We start from the raw sequence: 14,391 nt of genomic DNA on the forward strand, positions 1-14,391 counted from the left end.
TCTCATTTTGCTTATCTTACTGTGTTTGGGGTCTCCTTTTTGCAGGCTGCAGGTTCGTAGTTCCTCCTGTTTTTGATGTCTGTCTCCAGTGGCTAAGGTTGGTTCAGTGGGTTGTGTAGGCTTCCTGGTGGAGGGGACTAGTGCCTGTGTTGTGGTGGAAGAGGCTGGATCTTGTCTCTCTAGTGGGCAGGTTCACGTCTGGTGGTGTGTTTTGGGGTGTCTGTGGCCTTATTATGATTTTAGGCAGCCTCTCTGCTAATGGGTGGGGTTGTGTTCCTGTTTTGCTAGTTGTTTGGCACAGGTTGTCCAGCACTGTGGCTTGCTGGTCGTTGAGTGAAGCTGGGTGCTGGTGTTAAGATGGAGGTCTCTGGGAGATTTTCGCCGTTTGATATTATCTGGAGCTGGGAGGTCTCTTGTGAACCAGTGTCTTGAAGTTGGCTCTCCTACCTCAGAGGGAGAGCCCTGCCTCCTGGCTGGAGCACCAAGAGCCTTTCATCCACACGGCTCAGAATAAAAGGGAGAAAAAGTAGAGGGAATTAGTAGACGTATGAGGAAAGAAAGAAGGAAAGGAGGGAAGGAAGGAGGGAAGGAAGGAAGGAAGGAAGGAAGAAAGAAAGAAAGAAGCAAAGAAGGAAAGAAGGCAAGAAGGAACGAAAGGAGGGAGGGAGGGAGGGAGGAAGGAAGGAGGGAAAGAAGGAAAAACAAAAAGAAAGAAGATACAGTAAAAATAAAATAAAGTATAATAAAGTTATTGAATTAAAAAATTCTTAATTAGAAAAAAAAAAAAGGACGGATAGAACCTTAGGACAAATGTTGGAAGCAAAGCTGTACAGACAAAGTCTTACACAGAAGCGTACACATACACCCTCACAAAAAGAGGTAAAGGGGGAAAAATCATAAATCTTGCTGTCAGAGACCACCTCCTCAATTTGGGATGATTCGTTGTCTAAAGGAGGGAAGGAAGGAAGGAAGGAAGGAAGAAAGAAAGAAGCAAGGAAGGAAAGAAGGCAAGAAGGAACGAAAGGAGGGAGGGAGGAAGGAAGGAAGGAGGGAAAGAAGGGAAAACAGAAAGAAGATACAGTAAAAATAAAATAGAGTATAATAAAGTTACTGAATTAAAAAATTCTTAATTAGAAAAAAAAAAAGGGACGGATAGAACCTTAGGACAAATGTTGGAAGCAAAGCTATACAGACAAAGTCTTACACAGAAGCGTACACATACACCCTCACAAAAAGAGGTAAAGGGGGAAAAATCATAAATCTTGCTGTCAGAGACCACCTCCTCAATTTGGGATGATTCGTTGTCTAAAGGAGGGAAGGAAGGAAGGAAAGAAAGAAAGAAAGAAAGGACGAAGGTAAAGTATAATAACGTTCTTAAAATTAAAATTGATTATTAAGAAAAAAAATTTTAAGCAAAAACCATGGACGGATAGAACCTAGGACAAATGGTGGAAGCAAGACTATACAGACAAGATCTCACACAGAAGCATACACATACACATTCACAAAAAGAGGAATAGGGAGAAAAATCATAGATCTTGCTCCCAAAGTCCACCTCCTTAATTTGGGATGATTGGCTGTCTATTCATGTATTCCACAGATGCAGGGTACATCAAGTTGATTGTGGAGCTTTAATCCGCTGCTTCTGAGGCTGCTGGGAGAGATTTCCCTTTCTCTTCTTTGTTCTCACAGCTCCCAGGGGCTCAGCTTTGGATTTGGCCCTGCCTCTGCGTGTAGGTCGCTGGAGGGCGTCTGTTTTTTGCTCAGACAGGACGGGGTTAAAGGAGCCGCTGATTCGGGGGTTCTGGCGTACGGAGGCCGGCGGCGGGGAGGGAGGGGCACGGAATGCGGGGCGGGCCTGCGGCGGCAAAGTCCGGCGTGACTCTGCACCAGCCCGAGGCCCGCCGTGCGCTCTCCCGGGGAAGTCGTCTCCGGATCCCGGGAACCCGGCAGTGGCGGGCTGCACAGGCTCCGCGGAAGAGGGGAGTGGAGAGCGACCTGCGCTCGCGCACAGGCCCCTTGGTGGCGGCAGCAGCAGCCCCAACGTCTCCCGCCCGCCTTGGGGTCCGCGCCTCCAGCCGCGGCTTGCGCCCGTCTCTGGAGTCAGCGCCCTCAGCCGCGGCTCGCGCCCGTCTCTGGGGTCCGCGCCCTCAGCCGCGGCTCGCGCCCGTCTCTGGGGTCCGCGCCCTCAGCCGCGGCTCGCGCCCGTCTCTGGGGTCCGCGCCCTCAGCCGCGGCTCGCGCCCGTCTCTGGGGTCCGCGCTTTCAGCCGCGGCTCGCGCCCCTACATAATTTTTAATAAATGAAAACTGCTCATTTTCTTTTCATTAATGCTTCACTGTTTTTAATAGCTTTTAATGTCTCATACCTTTTTGGAAAGGCTGCATGCTCGATAATTTTCCCTTTTGGACAAAACTTCAGCATTCAGAAACACCAGCAAGCTTTTTGGAGAACATTCCAATAAGAGGTATCTATATGAATGCTTTTACAGTAAGTGAGCTAGTATTCTTAAGAGGTTAATAACTTTGCTGATTTGGTCCCTCTGCAGGTTAAAATTAATTGGGAAAAAGAAGCCACTCAAATACTTTACAGGACAAAGGGTATTAGGGAATGGTAAACAAAACAGGTTTTAAAGTAATTCATGGTATACTCTCTCACTGACACTGAAAAGCAGTGTTTTACTACAAGAAGAAATGTATTCTTATACCTTTTTAATGATTTGTAATGTCAATAAGGAAAGAGAAATAGTAAAAGGCAGTTTAATTGGCATTCTTAGAAACACGGTCCTCTGCTAACTTCTCTTCCATACAGTACAGTGACAAAGATGGCATTGAGATAATGAAGATTGAAAAAAAAAAAGCCTGCTGTATACTTATTATATACAGAGCCCCATGCTAAGTGGTTAGATTTGTCATTTCACTAAGTACTTCGAAAAAGCATAGAGAATAAGTAGTGTTATTCCTATTTTATAGACTTGGTAGGTTCTCAGAAAGATTAAGTAACTTGCCTGATATCTTCGTACACTCAACACGATTGGCCACTGTATCCTGCTTGAAATACTCTCTTTCCTTCGTATCAGTCACACTTTCCTCTTGAGTTTTGCTCGGCTTTTCCTGGCTATTCCTCAGTTTCCTTTGGTCACTCCTCCCTCTCTTCCTAACCTCTAAATTTTGATCCTGCAGATTCTCAGGCCCCCTGAAAGTGGGGCCCCTTCCCTCTCTAATTCTGTCCTCTGCTTAAATGCCATCTAAATGTATAGGATTCCTATATATGGCTTATCACCACCCCAGACTAGTCTGACAAGCTCCTGTCATATATCTTCCTGCCTACTTGACACCTCTGCTTGGATCTCTTACAGGCATTGCGTGCTCAACATGTACCAAACTGAACGGTTGATTTTCTCCCTGACACTATTTCTCACTCTTTTTCTGTCTCAGTAAATGACATCATCATCCATCCTGCTGTACAGATCAGAAACCGTTTTGATTTCTATCTTTCCCCTATCTTCAAATCCCACGTATGACTTAGTCTCACAGCTTCTTCCTTCAAAATATAGCTCGAAGTCATCTATTTCTTCCTAAGTCCCTGGGCTTTTGCCAACCGCCCAGCCCTGTACAAGAGTCACTTGTTTTTCCTGCTTCCTCTCTTTCTCTCTACAAATCCATTCTCCATATAGCGTTTAGAGTTATTTTTTCATGGAAGTTGGTAGGAATAAATAGGCAGGGCACAGAGGGTTTTCAGGGTAATGAAAGTATTCTGTATGATACTATAATGGTGGGTACATGTCATCATACTTTTGCCAAAACTCACAGGGCGTACATCACCAAGAGTGAGCCCTAGTGTGAACTATGGGCTCCGGATGATGAAGTGTCAATGCAGGTTCATTAATTGTAACGAATGCATGGCTCGGTGTAAGATGTGGACGGTGGGGGAGGCTATGCATGTGTGTGGGCAGGGGATATTCGGGAAATCTGTGTAGCTTCTGCTCCATTTTGCTGTGAACCAAAAACTGCTCTAAAAGATAAAGTATTTCTTAAAAAGTAAATTGGATGATACCACTCTCCTACTAACAATCTTCTAGTGGCTTACAATTGCCCTTGACTTAGAATTCAGATTTTTTATGGCTGAAAAGGCCCCTGCCTACCTCTCCAGCCATAGCGTGTGGCAACCCACAACAGCTCTCCTCTTCCCTGCAAATGCCATTCTCAAGCCTCAGGGCCTTGCCCTTGCTCTGGCCTCTGTCTGAACCCCCTCCTTCATGCTTGCTTGGTTCCTTCTTTTCCCTTAAATCTCAGCTGAAATGATACCACTCAGAAGGCCTACTTGACCACTGTATCTAAATGAATTTTCTGCCCCCATTTCCCCCCATAGCATCCTGTTTGCTTTCTCATAGGACTTTCCTCCTTTGGAAATTACATCTTTATCAGTTTTCATTTACTGCTGTAGACCAATACGTGGTACAAGGGAAGCAATCAATAAATATTTGGAAAATGAATGAATGAAATGTATCTGGCTAGTAAGTGGTGAAGCTAGGACTCAAACCCAGAATCTGTCTGACTCCAGAATCTGTGTTCTGAACTCTTATGCTAGGAGTAAAATCAATTTGTGTTCGGTGGAATTTTAGAGTAAAATTAATTTTAGCATAAAAATCTAAAATTCTTTTAAAATGTGATAATCCACATGGTAACCCTCCAAGGACAACAGAGTACTTGATTGACGTCTCTCTTAGTGATGCTGGATAACGTAAAGTGTCCAGCAGTATACAGTATGACAGTCTGGATAACCTGTCATATTTGGCATTTTATTTACTAAGATGCCCACACAAGATCCCTTGCAATAATTCTTTCAACTTTGTCAAATATTCTGGGAAATCAAATAAAATGACTTTGGGAAAGTTACTTAACTTCTTTAGACCAGCATCTATAAAATAGGAAAATAATGATTTCTTAGGATTATTTAGGAGGAATAAAGAAAATAGATGAAAAGTCCTCACCACAGGGTTGGTATACGGTAATAAAATCATAACTGTGGTTCTTTAAAAAAGTCTTAATTCTTCGGTTGATTTAAAAACTCTAATCTTCAGGGTTAAGTAAACCGGGCTCCTTTTTAAACTATTTCTCGATTCTGACATGATTTGGATGAGCTGGATTGACATGCCAAGTCATCAAAGACTAATAATAGCTGGAAAAAATAAGCAGGAGAGTTGCCTCTTCAGGGGGACCCGAGACATCCACAGGCAGCTTCTAAATCTCGATGAACTGACTTCTAAATTTCCATTGAGTTTACACTTTATTGCAAAGGACAGCTACAGTCCTGATTTGAAGTCAGTGCCATTCTTGGAATTTGTGTCTGGTTCATGAGCTTACATTTCCGACAAAGCTTTGAGGAATATACAAGAAAAAGGGAGCAACATATATGTTTTTCCAAATTACTTTTTTTTTTTTTTCCTTGTGGCACGCGGGCCTCTCTCTCACCGCTGCGGCCTCTCACCGCTGCGGGCGCACAGGCTCCAGACGCGGAGGCTCAGTGGCCATGGCTCACGGGCCCAGCCGCTCCGCGGCATGTGGGATCCTCCCGGACCGGGGCAAGAACCCGCGTCGCCTGCATCGGCAGGTGGACTCCCAACCACTGCGCCACCAGGGAAGCCCCCCAAATTACTTTTAAAGAGAAGTTTGATTCCGTTCATTGATTCTGCCTAAAACAACAACAAAGTAAAACAAACACACACTGATATTTAGGGATAGGAATTTTTCTTTTCTTTCCTTTTTTTTTTTGTTTTTGTTCCAGGGGACTTTTTTTTTTTTTTTTTTTTGCGCTACATGGGCCTCTCACTGCTGTGGCCTCTCCCTTTGTGGAGCAACAGGCTTCGGACACACAGTCTCCGGACGCACAGGCTCAGTGGCCATGGCTCACGGGCCCAGCCGCTCCGCGGCATGTGGGATCTTCCCAGACTGGGGCACGAACCCGTGTCCCCTGCATCGGCAGGCGGACTCTCAACCACTGTGCCACCCGGGAAGCCCTGCCTCAGGGGACTTTGCTTTCCAGTATTTGCCAAGTGCTCTATTTCACATGGTGTAATGAGAGTCTTGGGTCCCCCCCTTTTTTTTTTGAGATCAGTTTGAGAGGACCATATTTCTTTGATAAGAAAAAAACCTCAGAATTTCTTTTCTGTCTCTCAGGTTTTGGATGTTATCGTGACAAAACTAGACAAGCTGGCAGAGGGAGCCATGGAAATTTTTGAGAATCTGAAAACGTAACATGGAGTTGAATGGATTTTGAACAATAGATTCCTCACCTAACTCAGGAGAAATTAAATAGAACTTTTGCTAAATATTTCACATTTTAGAGAAGAAAAACTCAGAGCTAAATACTACAAATTTTAAGACTCATCATAATGAGAGTCTTTTCTTACAACTCATCCTGGAGTCTTACATTTACACACACACACACACACACACACACACACACACCCCTGTAGAAATAAATGGAACCTCAGCTGTCCTTGATGACTGGGACTTAGGCAAAAGAGAATGGCCAAGCAAACAGTTTTACAACATCCTAGGGGGAAATTATTGGTATTTCTTATGTATCTTATGAACTGGACTTAATATTTATTTACTTGTTGTGCAACGTAATCAGTTTAGTGTTGTTTTAAAATAGGCATTTGTTCAGAAGGTAATTGTATCAAGACACTTTGTTCTTTCCTTTACATGGCTTAGTGTCTAGAAGGAATATTTTATTAGATTCAGACTTTCTTCCCGAGGGTAAAATCCAGTCTTTACATTTCATTTCTTGGATCTGGATCCCATTAGATTTTTACTCACTGAATTAAATCTGAGGGAGTCACGGGTCTCCTTCTTAGAGTGTTTCCAAACATCTCAGAAAGAGAATTAAGATAATTTTCTCCCACCTTTTAACGAAATCTGCTTAGGAGTTTTAGCAAGAGAGAACTTTCCTTTTCTTGTCATTTTTGGAAGGGGAAGTTAGTTACCTTTGATGGCACCTGGTCAACCTGGCTCTCTCGAGGACCCATGAGAAGTAAGGGCCAACCTCGATCCATCTGCGTTCTCTCTACTATCGTCAGCTGCACTTTCTTACATGTTGGAGTGAAATCTTCTTGTCCTACCTTCACAAAACTGAAAGGTTATACCACTCATTTTTCCAACCTATGTACATTTACGTTCTTCTGGTGAGAAGGAAAAACCCAGAATAGGATTGGAATAAATAATGTAGGAATTTGTGAAAATGCTTGCATTTTCAGTTGTTCATAAAAATAAAGCTGCCATAGGCGCATGCATTGTCAGTGATCACTTCATGTTTTGGAAGTGGCATTTAAAGAACCCACTTCTGAGATTAGACCAAAAGATGAGGCATTGTGTTGTTTCTGTAATATTCAGGCACCTCAGGATGACGCTTTTTGGTAGAAGACTTAGAAATACACCCATACATTCCACAACATTTTATTATGGAAAATTTCAACCATCATCCAATTTTAAGTTCTGTAGTTTCAAGCTGCCAACACAGTATGGAAAACTCAAAGGGAGAGGAAATATAAAAGAGTTCATACTGCTGTAGCTGTGAGGTCTCCTGGCTTCTAGGAGTCACGGGTACCTCTTTGGGGGTCTCCCCAGGAAAGCTGACTTTTGATGAATTTGTGTTTTTAGAGTATAATACCTGGGAACACAACAATGTCCTCATTTGTTGTGACTGTCGTAAACTGCTCTTCCTAAACTTAAAAGTGTTTAGAGTTGTACGTGCAGATGCGTTTCCCTAGGATTTAGGCAACCTGTGCTTTCAGGGCAATTTGCCTAAATAGTGTGCATTTAAACTAATTGCAGTCATTCGCTAAATTGTTCACTATGGTCCAAGGTGGTGGTGGGTTTTTAAGGTAAATGTGGTAAGATTTCTCTCCCTCTGTTGACTTAGTTCTTGATTTCCACTTAAACTTAACTAGTGGAAGTAATTGTTTATGAAAAGGGCCAAAAGGGCAAAAGTACAACTAATAAATGTTAACACATGGGAGATGTGAATACAATCTACAGGGGCCAAGCATCTCTAGACTCTGCTAATCTGGAATTAATATTTAGAATATTTCCACTCCTGTCTTGGAGGTTCAAAGTAAGCATTTAGAATCTGTGGCTTTTTTAGAGCAAAAAAAAAAAAAAACTGTGTTCTGTGCTATCCACAGTTCTCACTTTATGCCTTTAATATTCTGCTACAACACCTAGACACTTTCACATTTTATGTTCATTTATCATTCATCATTTTCTCTTGTCGAATTAGTTTGCCAAATTGCTTTCTGATCAGGACTCTTCAAGAGAGCAGAGTTCCTCTTTGGCAGGGACGCAGGTACTTCTTAACAGCATTTTGCAGTCGTGAATTCAGAGACTCATGGAGAACATCATTGAATGTACACTTGTAACTCCTTGATTTGAATGATCCATGTAGATATTTAAACTACATTCAAGGACTAGGACGGCTGGTTGCATTGAGAATGTTTGTGGCAGGTAAGAGGAAAGTACAGGAGCCACGCATTTTTGTCTTTGATTAACATATAATTAACTTAAGAGCATATTTCTATGTGAATAGAGTGTTTAAATCAGAAAACTTTTGTGAGTTCTAGATAGATCCAATGCAAAGATTTTCAAGACCTAAAGTACAATAATTAAAAATGTTATCCTTTTCAGTAAAATCAAATATTTTTGCCCAACTAAAAATAGGGTAATATCAGTGGATTATTGTACCCTAAACTATTCCCCAAAGAAATTCAGGAGTTAGTGGGGGAAATCAAGAATGGTATGTCATGGTTTGTTCTTAAAAGGCACAAAAGGCTGAAAAGACTGCTATCATTCTCATATGTCTCATTAGAAGCTGGAAATTACTCAAGAAACCTATAAGCACAAGCACACATATATGAGTGGGTTTGCATTTTTCCTTAGCTAGTACTTTAAGCCATTGTAACTTCAACCTAACGCTTTCCCTCTGGTTTCTCTGTCAAAATGCAGCATGATTTGGGATTGAATAATAGTAAATACGGGTGGGAAAGCACTTGTTATGAAAGATGCTCCATGAGCATAAGGTATTGTTATTTCATCTGATGAGAGAATGTCTAAGTTTCAAAACTATTTCATCATCAATATTTTATGCTAATGAATGAAACAGCAGCTAAGCCAGAGGCCACATGCAAACAGAAACACACTGCAAAATATACAAAGAACATTCTTCCTCCATTTGTTTCCTTAGCAAATAGAATTTGATTACCGAGTTCTTCATGGAGCGATGAGTCTTTGTGTTTTATTTCTGACTATAGACAGAGATCTGTCCCTCTGCCACGGAGATGTTGTCTTATATGAGAGTCATATTTCAGCAAACATAATTAAACCATCACAAACAGAGTCTTCCATTAGTCAGACCAGAGTTATGGTGGTTGTGCTTTAGATTCATAAGAAAGTATTTCACGTTCTGCTGGGGGAAAAGAAAGACCGCTAAATATTTCATGGCTTTTCTTGATCACATTGTTTATTTCTCAGCATTTTAAAGAGATACTTAATTTTTCTCGACAGCTATTTTTGTCAACACGTTAGAGAGATAGATATTAAGGGCAAAATTTGCATGGGATACCAAGAGCTGGTATTTTCCTGGAATGATGCTTACTGGGTGTATAAGAATAAATCTCACGCTGTTCTCCAGAAATGTCCTTGGCATATGATGTGTTCTCTAGAGCTATATTCTGGTAATGTTCCACATCTAAGGTTTCGAGGAGGGGGAGAAATCATATTTTGATTGGTGTCGTTCAATATACGTTTGGGTTTCATGCAAAAATAAAATGTGGACACTAGAGGGTGCTGTTTGATTTTCTTTTTCACTGAGTTGTGCTGCGGATTCCCGTGAATCAGGGCCCTGAAAAATACCATCGTGTTCTAACCAGGACCAAACTGCACTGCTCTACAGGATGTAGAAATACCCTGAGTTCAAGGAGAGAGGCTGGAAGGTTCAAAATGGGGTAGATGCTAAATTAATTCAGAATTAGTAAAGAAGTAATTCTTTATTACTTTAAACCTGTATGATTGTCATTTTTTGATAATTACTTAATTTCCTTGGTTGAAAGAAGTTTTATTAGATTTCAAGCTCTCACTAAATGTCAAATGGTTCTAAAAATAGCTAGAATATTAGACAATGTGAAACAATTGGTGCTCTCAAGTTTTGGCACTAGGATTTTGAGCAGAGCGCATACTTACTACTGGTTAAGAAACTAATTATAGAATTCTCAATTGTAAGAAATGCCAGACCCCGAGATGTTTCTTTTTGATATCAGAGAAATACCAAGTTAATAAGATTCCCAGTTTTCACCTTCACTAAATATGTGCTTCCCCCTCACCCCAGACCCCCATCCCCCCGCCCTGCTTCCTTGAAGCAAATCTTTTTGAGTGGCAGGAGAAGGCAGTGTTCTGGAGTTCTCTAAATATATGATATCATATGGTTTATGTTTGTGTCGTGTCATTTTCTAACCTAAGAATATTTTTTAAAAAGCTTAAAGTTCTCGTTTTATAGAGAGGAAAGTTAAGGTATTGTGATCTCAAATGATTTATTTCAAGCCGAGAATTAAATTAGTAGGAAGGTCAGGATCATCTCCTAGTTCTTCTGCCTTGCAGACAGTCAGCTAAGGGACCTGTTTGTTTTTGGTTCTGAAGATGTGTTTCTCTTTAATACAGATAGGCATGACTGGCTCAGAGACTACTTGGCAGCCATCACCACAGATTCCCAGTTCTCCTCCCTGCCAGTTTCATGGGAAGTTCACAATTCCCCCTCTCTGAAAGTTAGTTCCAGCCATGTACCTTGCTTCGGCCAGTGGAATGGTAACAGAAGTGTGTGTGTCCCTTCTGGGGTGTGACCCCTAGCTGAGGTGAGCCCCAGAGCCTCATTTTGAGCTGGCAGCATCAAAAGATAATGAAGTGTCAAGAAATAACAAGTGCTGGTGAGGACTTGGGGAAAAGGGAATCCCTTATTGGTGGGAATGTAAATGGGTGTAGCCACTGTGGAGAACAGTATGGCAGTTCCTCCATAAATTAAAAATAGAGCTACCATACAATCCAGCAATTCCGCTTCTGGGCATTTATCCAAAGGAGATGAAAACACTAACTCAAAAAGATACCTGCACCCCCGTGTTCACAGCAGCATTATTTATAATAGCCAAGATACGGAAACAACCTAAGTATCCATCGATGGGTGAATGAATAAAGAAGGTATGGTCTATATATACAATGGAATATTATTGAGCCATAAAAAAGGAAGAAATTCTGCCATTTGCAATAACATGGATGGACCTTGAGGGCATTAAGCTAAATGAAATAAGTCAGACAGGGAAACACACATAGTATGTTCTTACTTATATGGGGGAATCTAAAAACAAAACAAACAAAAAACATAGAATGGATTGGTGGTTGCCAGAGGCATGGTAAAAATGGGTGAAGAGGGTCAAAAGATACAAACTTCCAGTTATAAAATAGATACATCCTCGGGATGTAATGTGCAGCGTGGTGAGTACAGCTAATAATACCGCATTGCATATTTGAAAGCTGCTAAGAGAGTAGATCTTAAAAGTTCTCATCACAGGAGAAAAGATTGTAACTGTGTATGGTGATGGATGTTAACTAGACTTTTGTGATGATCATTTCCTAGTGTGTATATATATATCGAATCATTATGTCATATTCCTGAAACTGATGTAATGCTATGTCCATTATAGCTCAATAATAATGTGATTCAGGGCTTCCCTGGTGGCGCAGTAGTTGAGAGTCCGACTGCCGATGCAGGGGACACGGGTTCATGCCCCGGTCCAGGAGGATCCCACATGCCGCGGAGCGGCTGGGCCCGTGAGCTATGGCCCCTGAGCCTGCGCGTCCGGAGCCTGTGCTCCGCAACGGGAGAGGCCACAACAGTGAAAGGCCCGCGTACCGCAAAAAAAAAAAAAAAAAAAAAAAAATGTGATTCTGACACAGGAACAGACAAATAAGCCAATGGAAGAGAATCCAGAGCTCACAAACAGAACCACAGAGGTTGAAACTTGATATATGATAAAGGCGGTACTGAAGTCTCATGGGGAAAGGATAAATTGTTCAATAAATTCTGTTGAGAGAAAAGAAAGATAATAAAGTCTCATCAACCTCCCTCCCAGGATGGAAGTAAGGATCAGAGCCCCCTGATATGAGAAAGAGAGAAATCTTTGTTGTTTAAGCCACTGAGATTCTGGAGTGTTCTAATATGGCTCTACACCTAGCTTATCCTGATGACAGACAAAGGTGTCAACCAAGTGAGAAAACCAAAGGCCAAGAATTAAAGTGTGGTAAGAAAGGATTTAATTAAAAATCTAAAAAACAATTATAGTGTTTAACTTAGAAATTTCTAGTGACTTTGATAGGAAAATCAATAAAGCGAAGTTATTAAATATGAAAACATTTCCTCCTTGTATGTCTTCAGTTAAAATTCATCTAAGGAAATCAAGTAAAAAAAATAAATGAGATGTTACTATGTTCAACTCAGAATCTGATTGTGAAAACCTAAACCTTAGACTATGGAAATGAGAATGGAGCTCTGAATCTGCTGATCTTGAAGTGGGGGAAAGTCTGGAGTTGAGGATTTTCACGTGAAAAAAAACATGTGCATGACATCAATTTCCATCATGGTGAGGAAGAGATACTGTGTCTCTCCTAGAACAGATGGTTTGATTCCTTAATCCATCTCAATGTTCAGCATTTTCCCAAAAGATCCTAAGATGTTTAAGTTGAAGCAGATGCATATTTTTCTCCATCAGTACTGGTTGTCCTCTTGGCCGCATAGCATCTATGACTGCCAAGCTAGAGCTTGTGGACCCTCCCTGGGGCTGGGAGAGCAAAGCCGCTCAGTGCAGACTCAGTCTATACCCCGCTTCTTCAGCCCAGTGACAGTATGATGCCGGGACTTTTATACGTAAGACAACAGGAATCGTACCCACAACCCACGGTCAAGGACTCTAGGATTTCTGCTCAGCGTTTCTGCCCAGAGTTCCCAGAGAAAGAAAAAAATGCCATCAGCTTAAATCCAAAACAACTTCAAAATACACTTGAAGTGGCATTTACTTTGTTTTTAACCTTAAAAAGAGAGGCACCCCAGGGATATATTTCCCAGGCCCTCTATTATGTAGTTAATTATAGTAAATGTGGGTTTTTGTGCCACATACGAAAGAGGACGCTGCCTGCTTCTCTTCCACGTGGCACCTCACTGAACACCCTGCTAACGCTCTGTCAGGACAAACAGCCACATAACAAAACGCATTAAAGTGCTGCCCAGCAGGGCCTACCTGCTCCAATTGCTGCTGCTGGCTTTTTGGGGTTTTTTGTTTTTTTTAAATCAGAGGATGCTATTTAGTGTGCAAAGCTTAACATCGATAAGTATGATTCCAGCCACGGAGTAATGAGAATAATTGAACACAAAGTTTATTTAAGCATAAAACACGTTAAAAATGATTTGGTTGATTTGTGAGAGAGAAGAGTTTGGGTCTGAAGAGACGGATGGGGTGTTGGGGTTCCCCAGGTCTGCAAACAATACATGCGGTGGCCACGTGGCCCGGCAGGGCTGGAGGACACAGCGGCGGGTGTGGGGAGGGGAGCAACACAGGCGCATCGAGGTCAGATGCTTCCAAACATTGGAGAGATTCCTTAGGGGGAGTCAAACCTTCCAATCACCGCTTCTCAATATTCGATATCGTTCCAACAGGCCCTTTCTCTATAAAAACTATGATACAAAAACAGCACTGGTGGGATAGATTTCTCTGGTCAGATTTCCGACAGACTTGTCTAACCAGAATTTTTTCCTTTACCGGTTTTTCATGCGAACCAACGTTTCTAGTGACAACTAATTGGAAATTTTAGGCAAGATATATGTTTTCCACAACTGGCTTTTAGAAGCCCAGTTGCATACCTTGAAAGAGGAGCATGGCATTTCCCTCTTTTCTGGAACCCTGACCGTTTGGGGCAGGTGGCATCACTTTGAGACAGTGGGCAATCTCAAATAGGTTTTGACTTAAGGGCACACACCTTTTATCCTACAGGGAGTTGAAGTAAGTAAATTACAGTACTTTATATAGCAACCTTGAGTTAATTATGAGGTCATGCCTGATGTATAGACAAAATGCCATAATGAAATCTGGGTCATGATGAGAAGCAGCGTCCAAACTTGAAGTTCAATGGAAGAATTAGAGGCTGTGAACAGAGAGAGACATAGTAAGTCCTATGAAAAAAAATATACCTGTTTGACATGGATCAGACATCTTTGTGGCATTCCAGTAAAGGAACCTACTTTCTTCATTGCCAAGAACCCACTTTCTCCAAATGGCCTGGACTCAGGCAGCATGGAA

The 14,391-nt window shown here is 41.7% G+C and overlaps 1 protein-coding gene and 1 long non-coding RNA gene across 7 annotated transcripts in view; one reads left to right on the forward strand and one right to left on the reverse strand.

Annotated features, from left to right (window-relative positions):
* The window catches only part of LOC132429457 (uncharacterized), a 95,376-nt gene that overhangs the window by 77,789 nt on the left and 3,196 nt on the right, over positions 1–14,391 (forward strand). The window lies entirely within an intron of this gene.
* LOC132429456 (tubulin-specific chaperone cofactor E-like protein) overlaps positions 13,459–14,391 on the reverse strand; it is a 162,065-nt gene continuing 161,132 nt past the window's right edge. For all 6 annotated transcript variants that reach the window (XM_060017775.1, XM_060017769.2, XM_060017768.2 and 3 more), the window contains one exon: positions 13,459–14,236. In XM_060017775.1, the coding sequence (XP_059873758.1) occupies positions 14,136–14,236 (101 nt within the window). In that variant the 3' untranslated portion in view covers positions 13,459–14,135. The remainder of the gene's footprint in view (positions 14,237–14,391) is intronic.

Source organism: Delphinus delphis, chromosome 8, assembly GCF_949987515.2.
Source record: "Delphinus delphis chromosome 8, mDelDel1.2, whole genome shotgun sequence".
Lineage (NCBI taxonomy): Eukaryota > Metazoa > Chordata > Mammalia > Artiodactyla > Delphinidae > Delphinus > Delphinus delphis.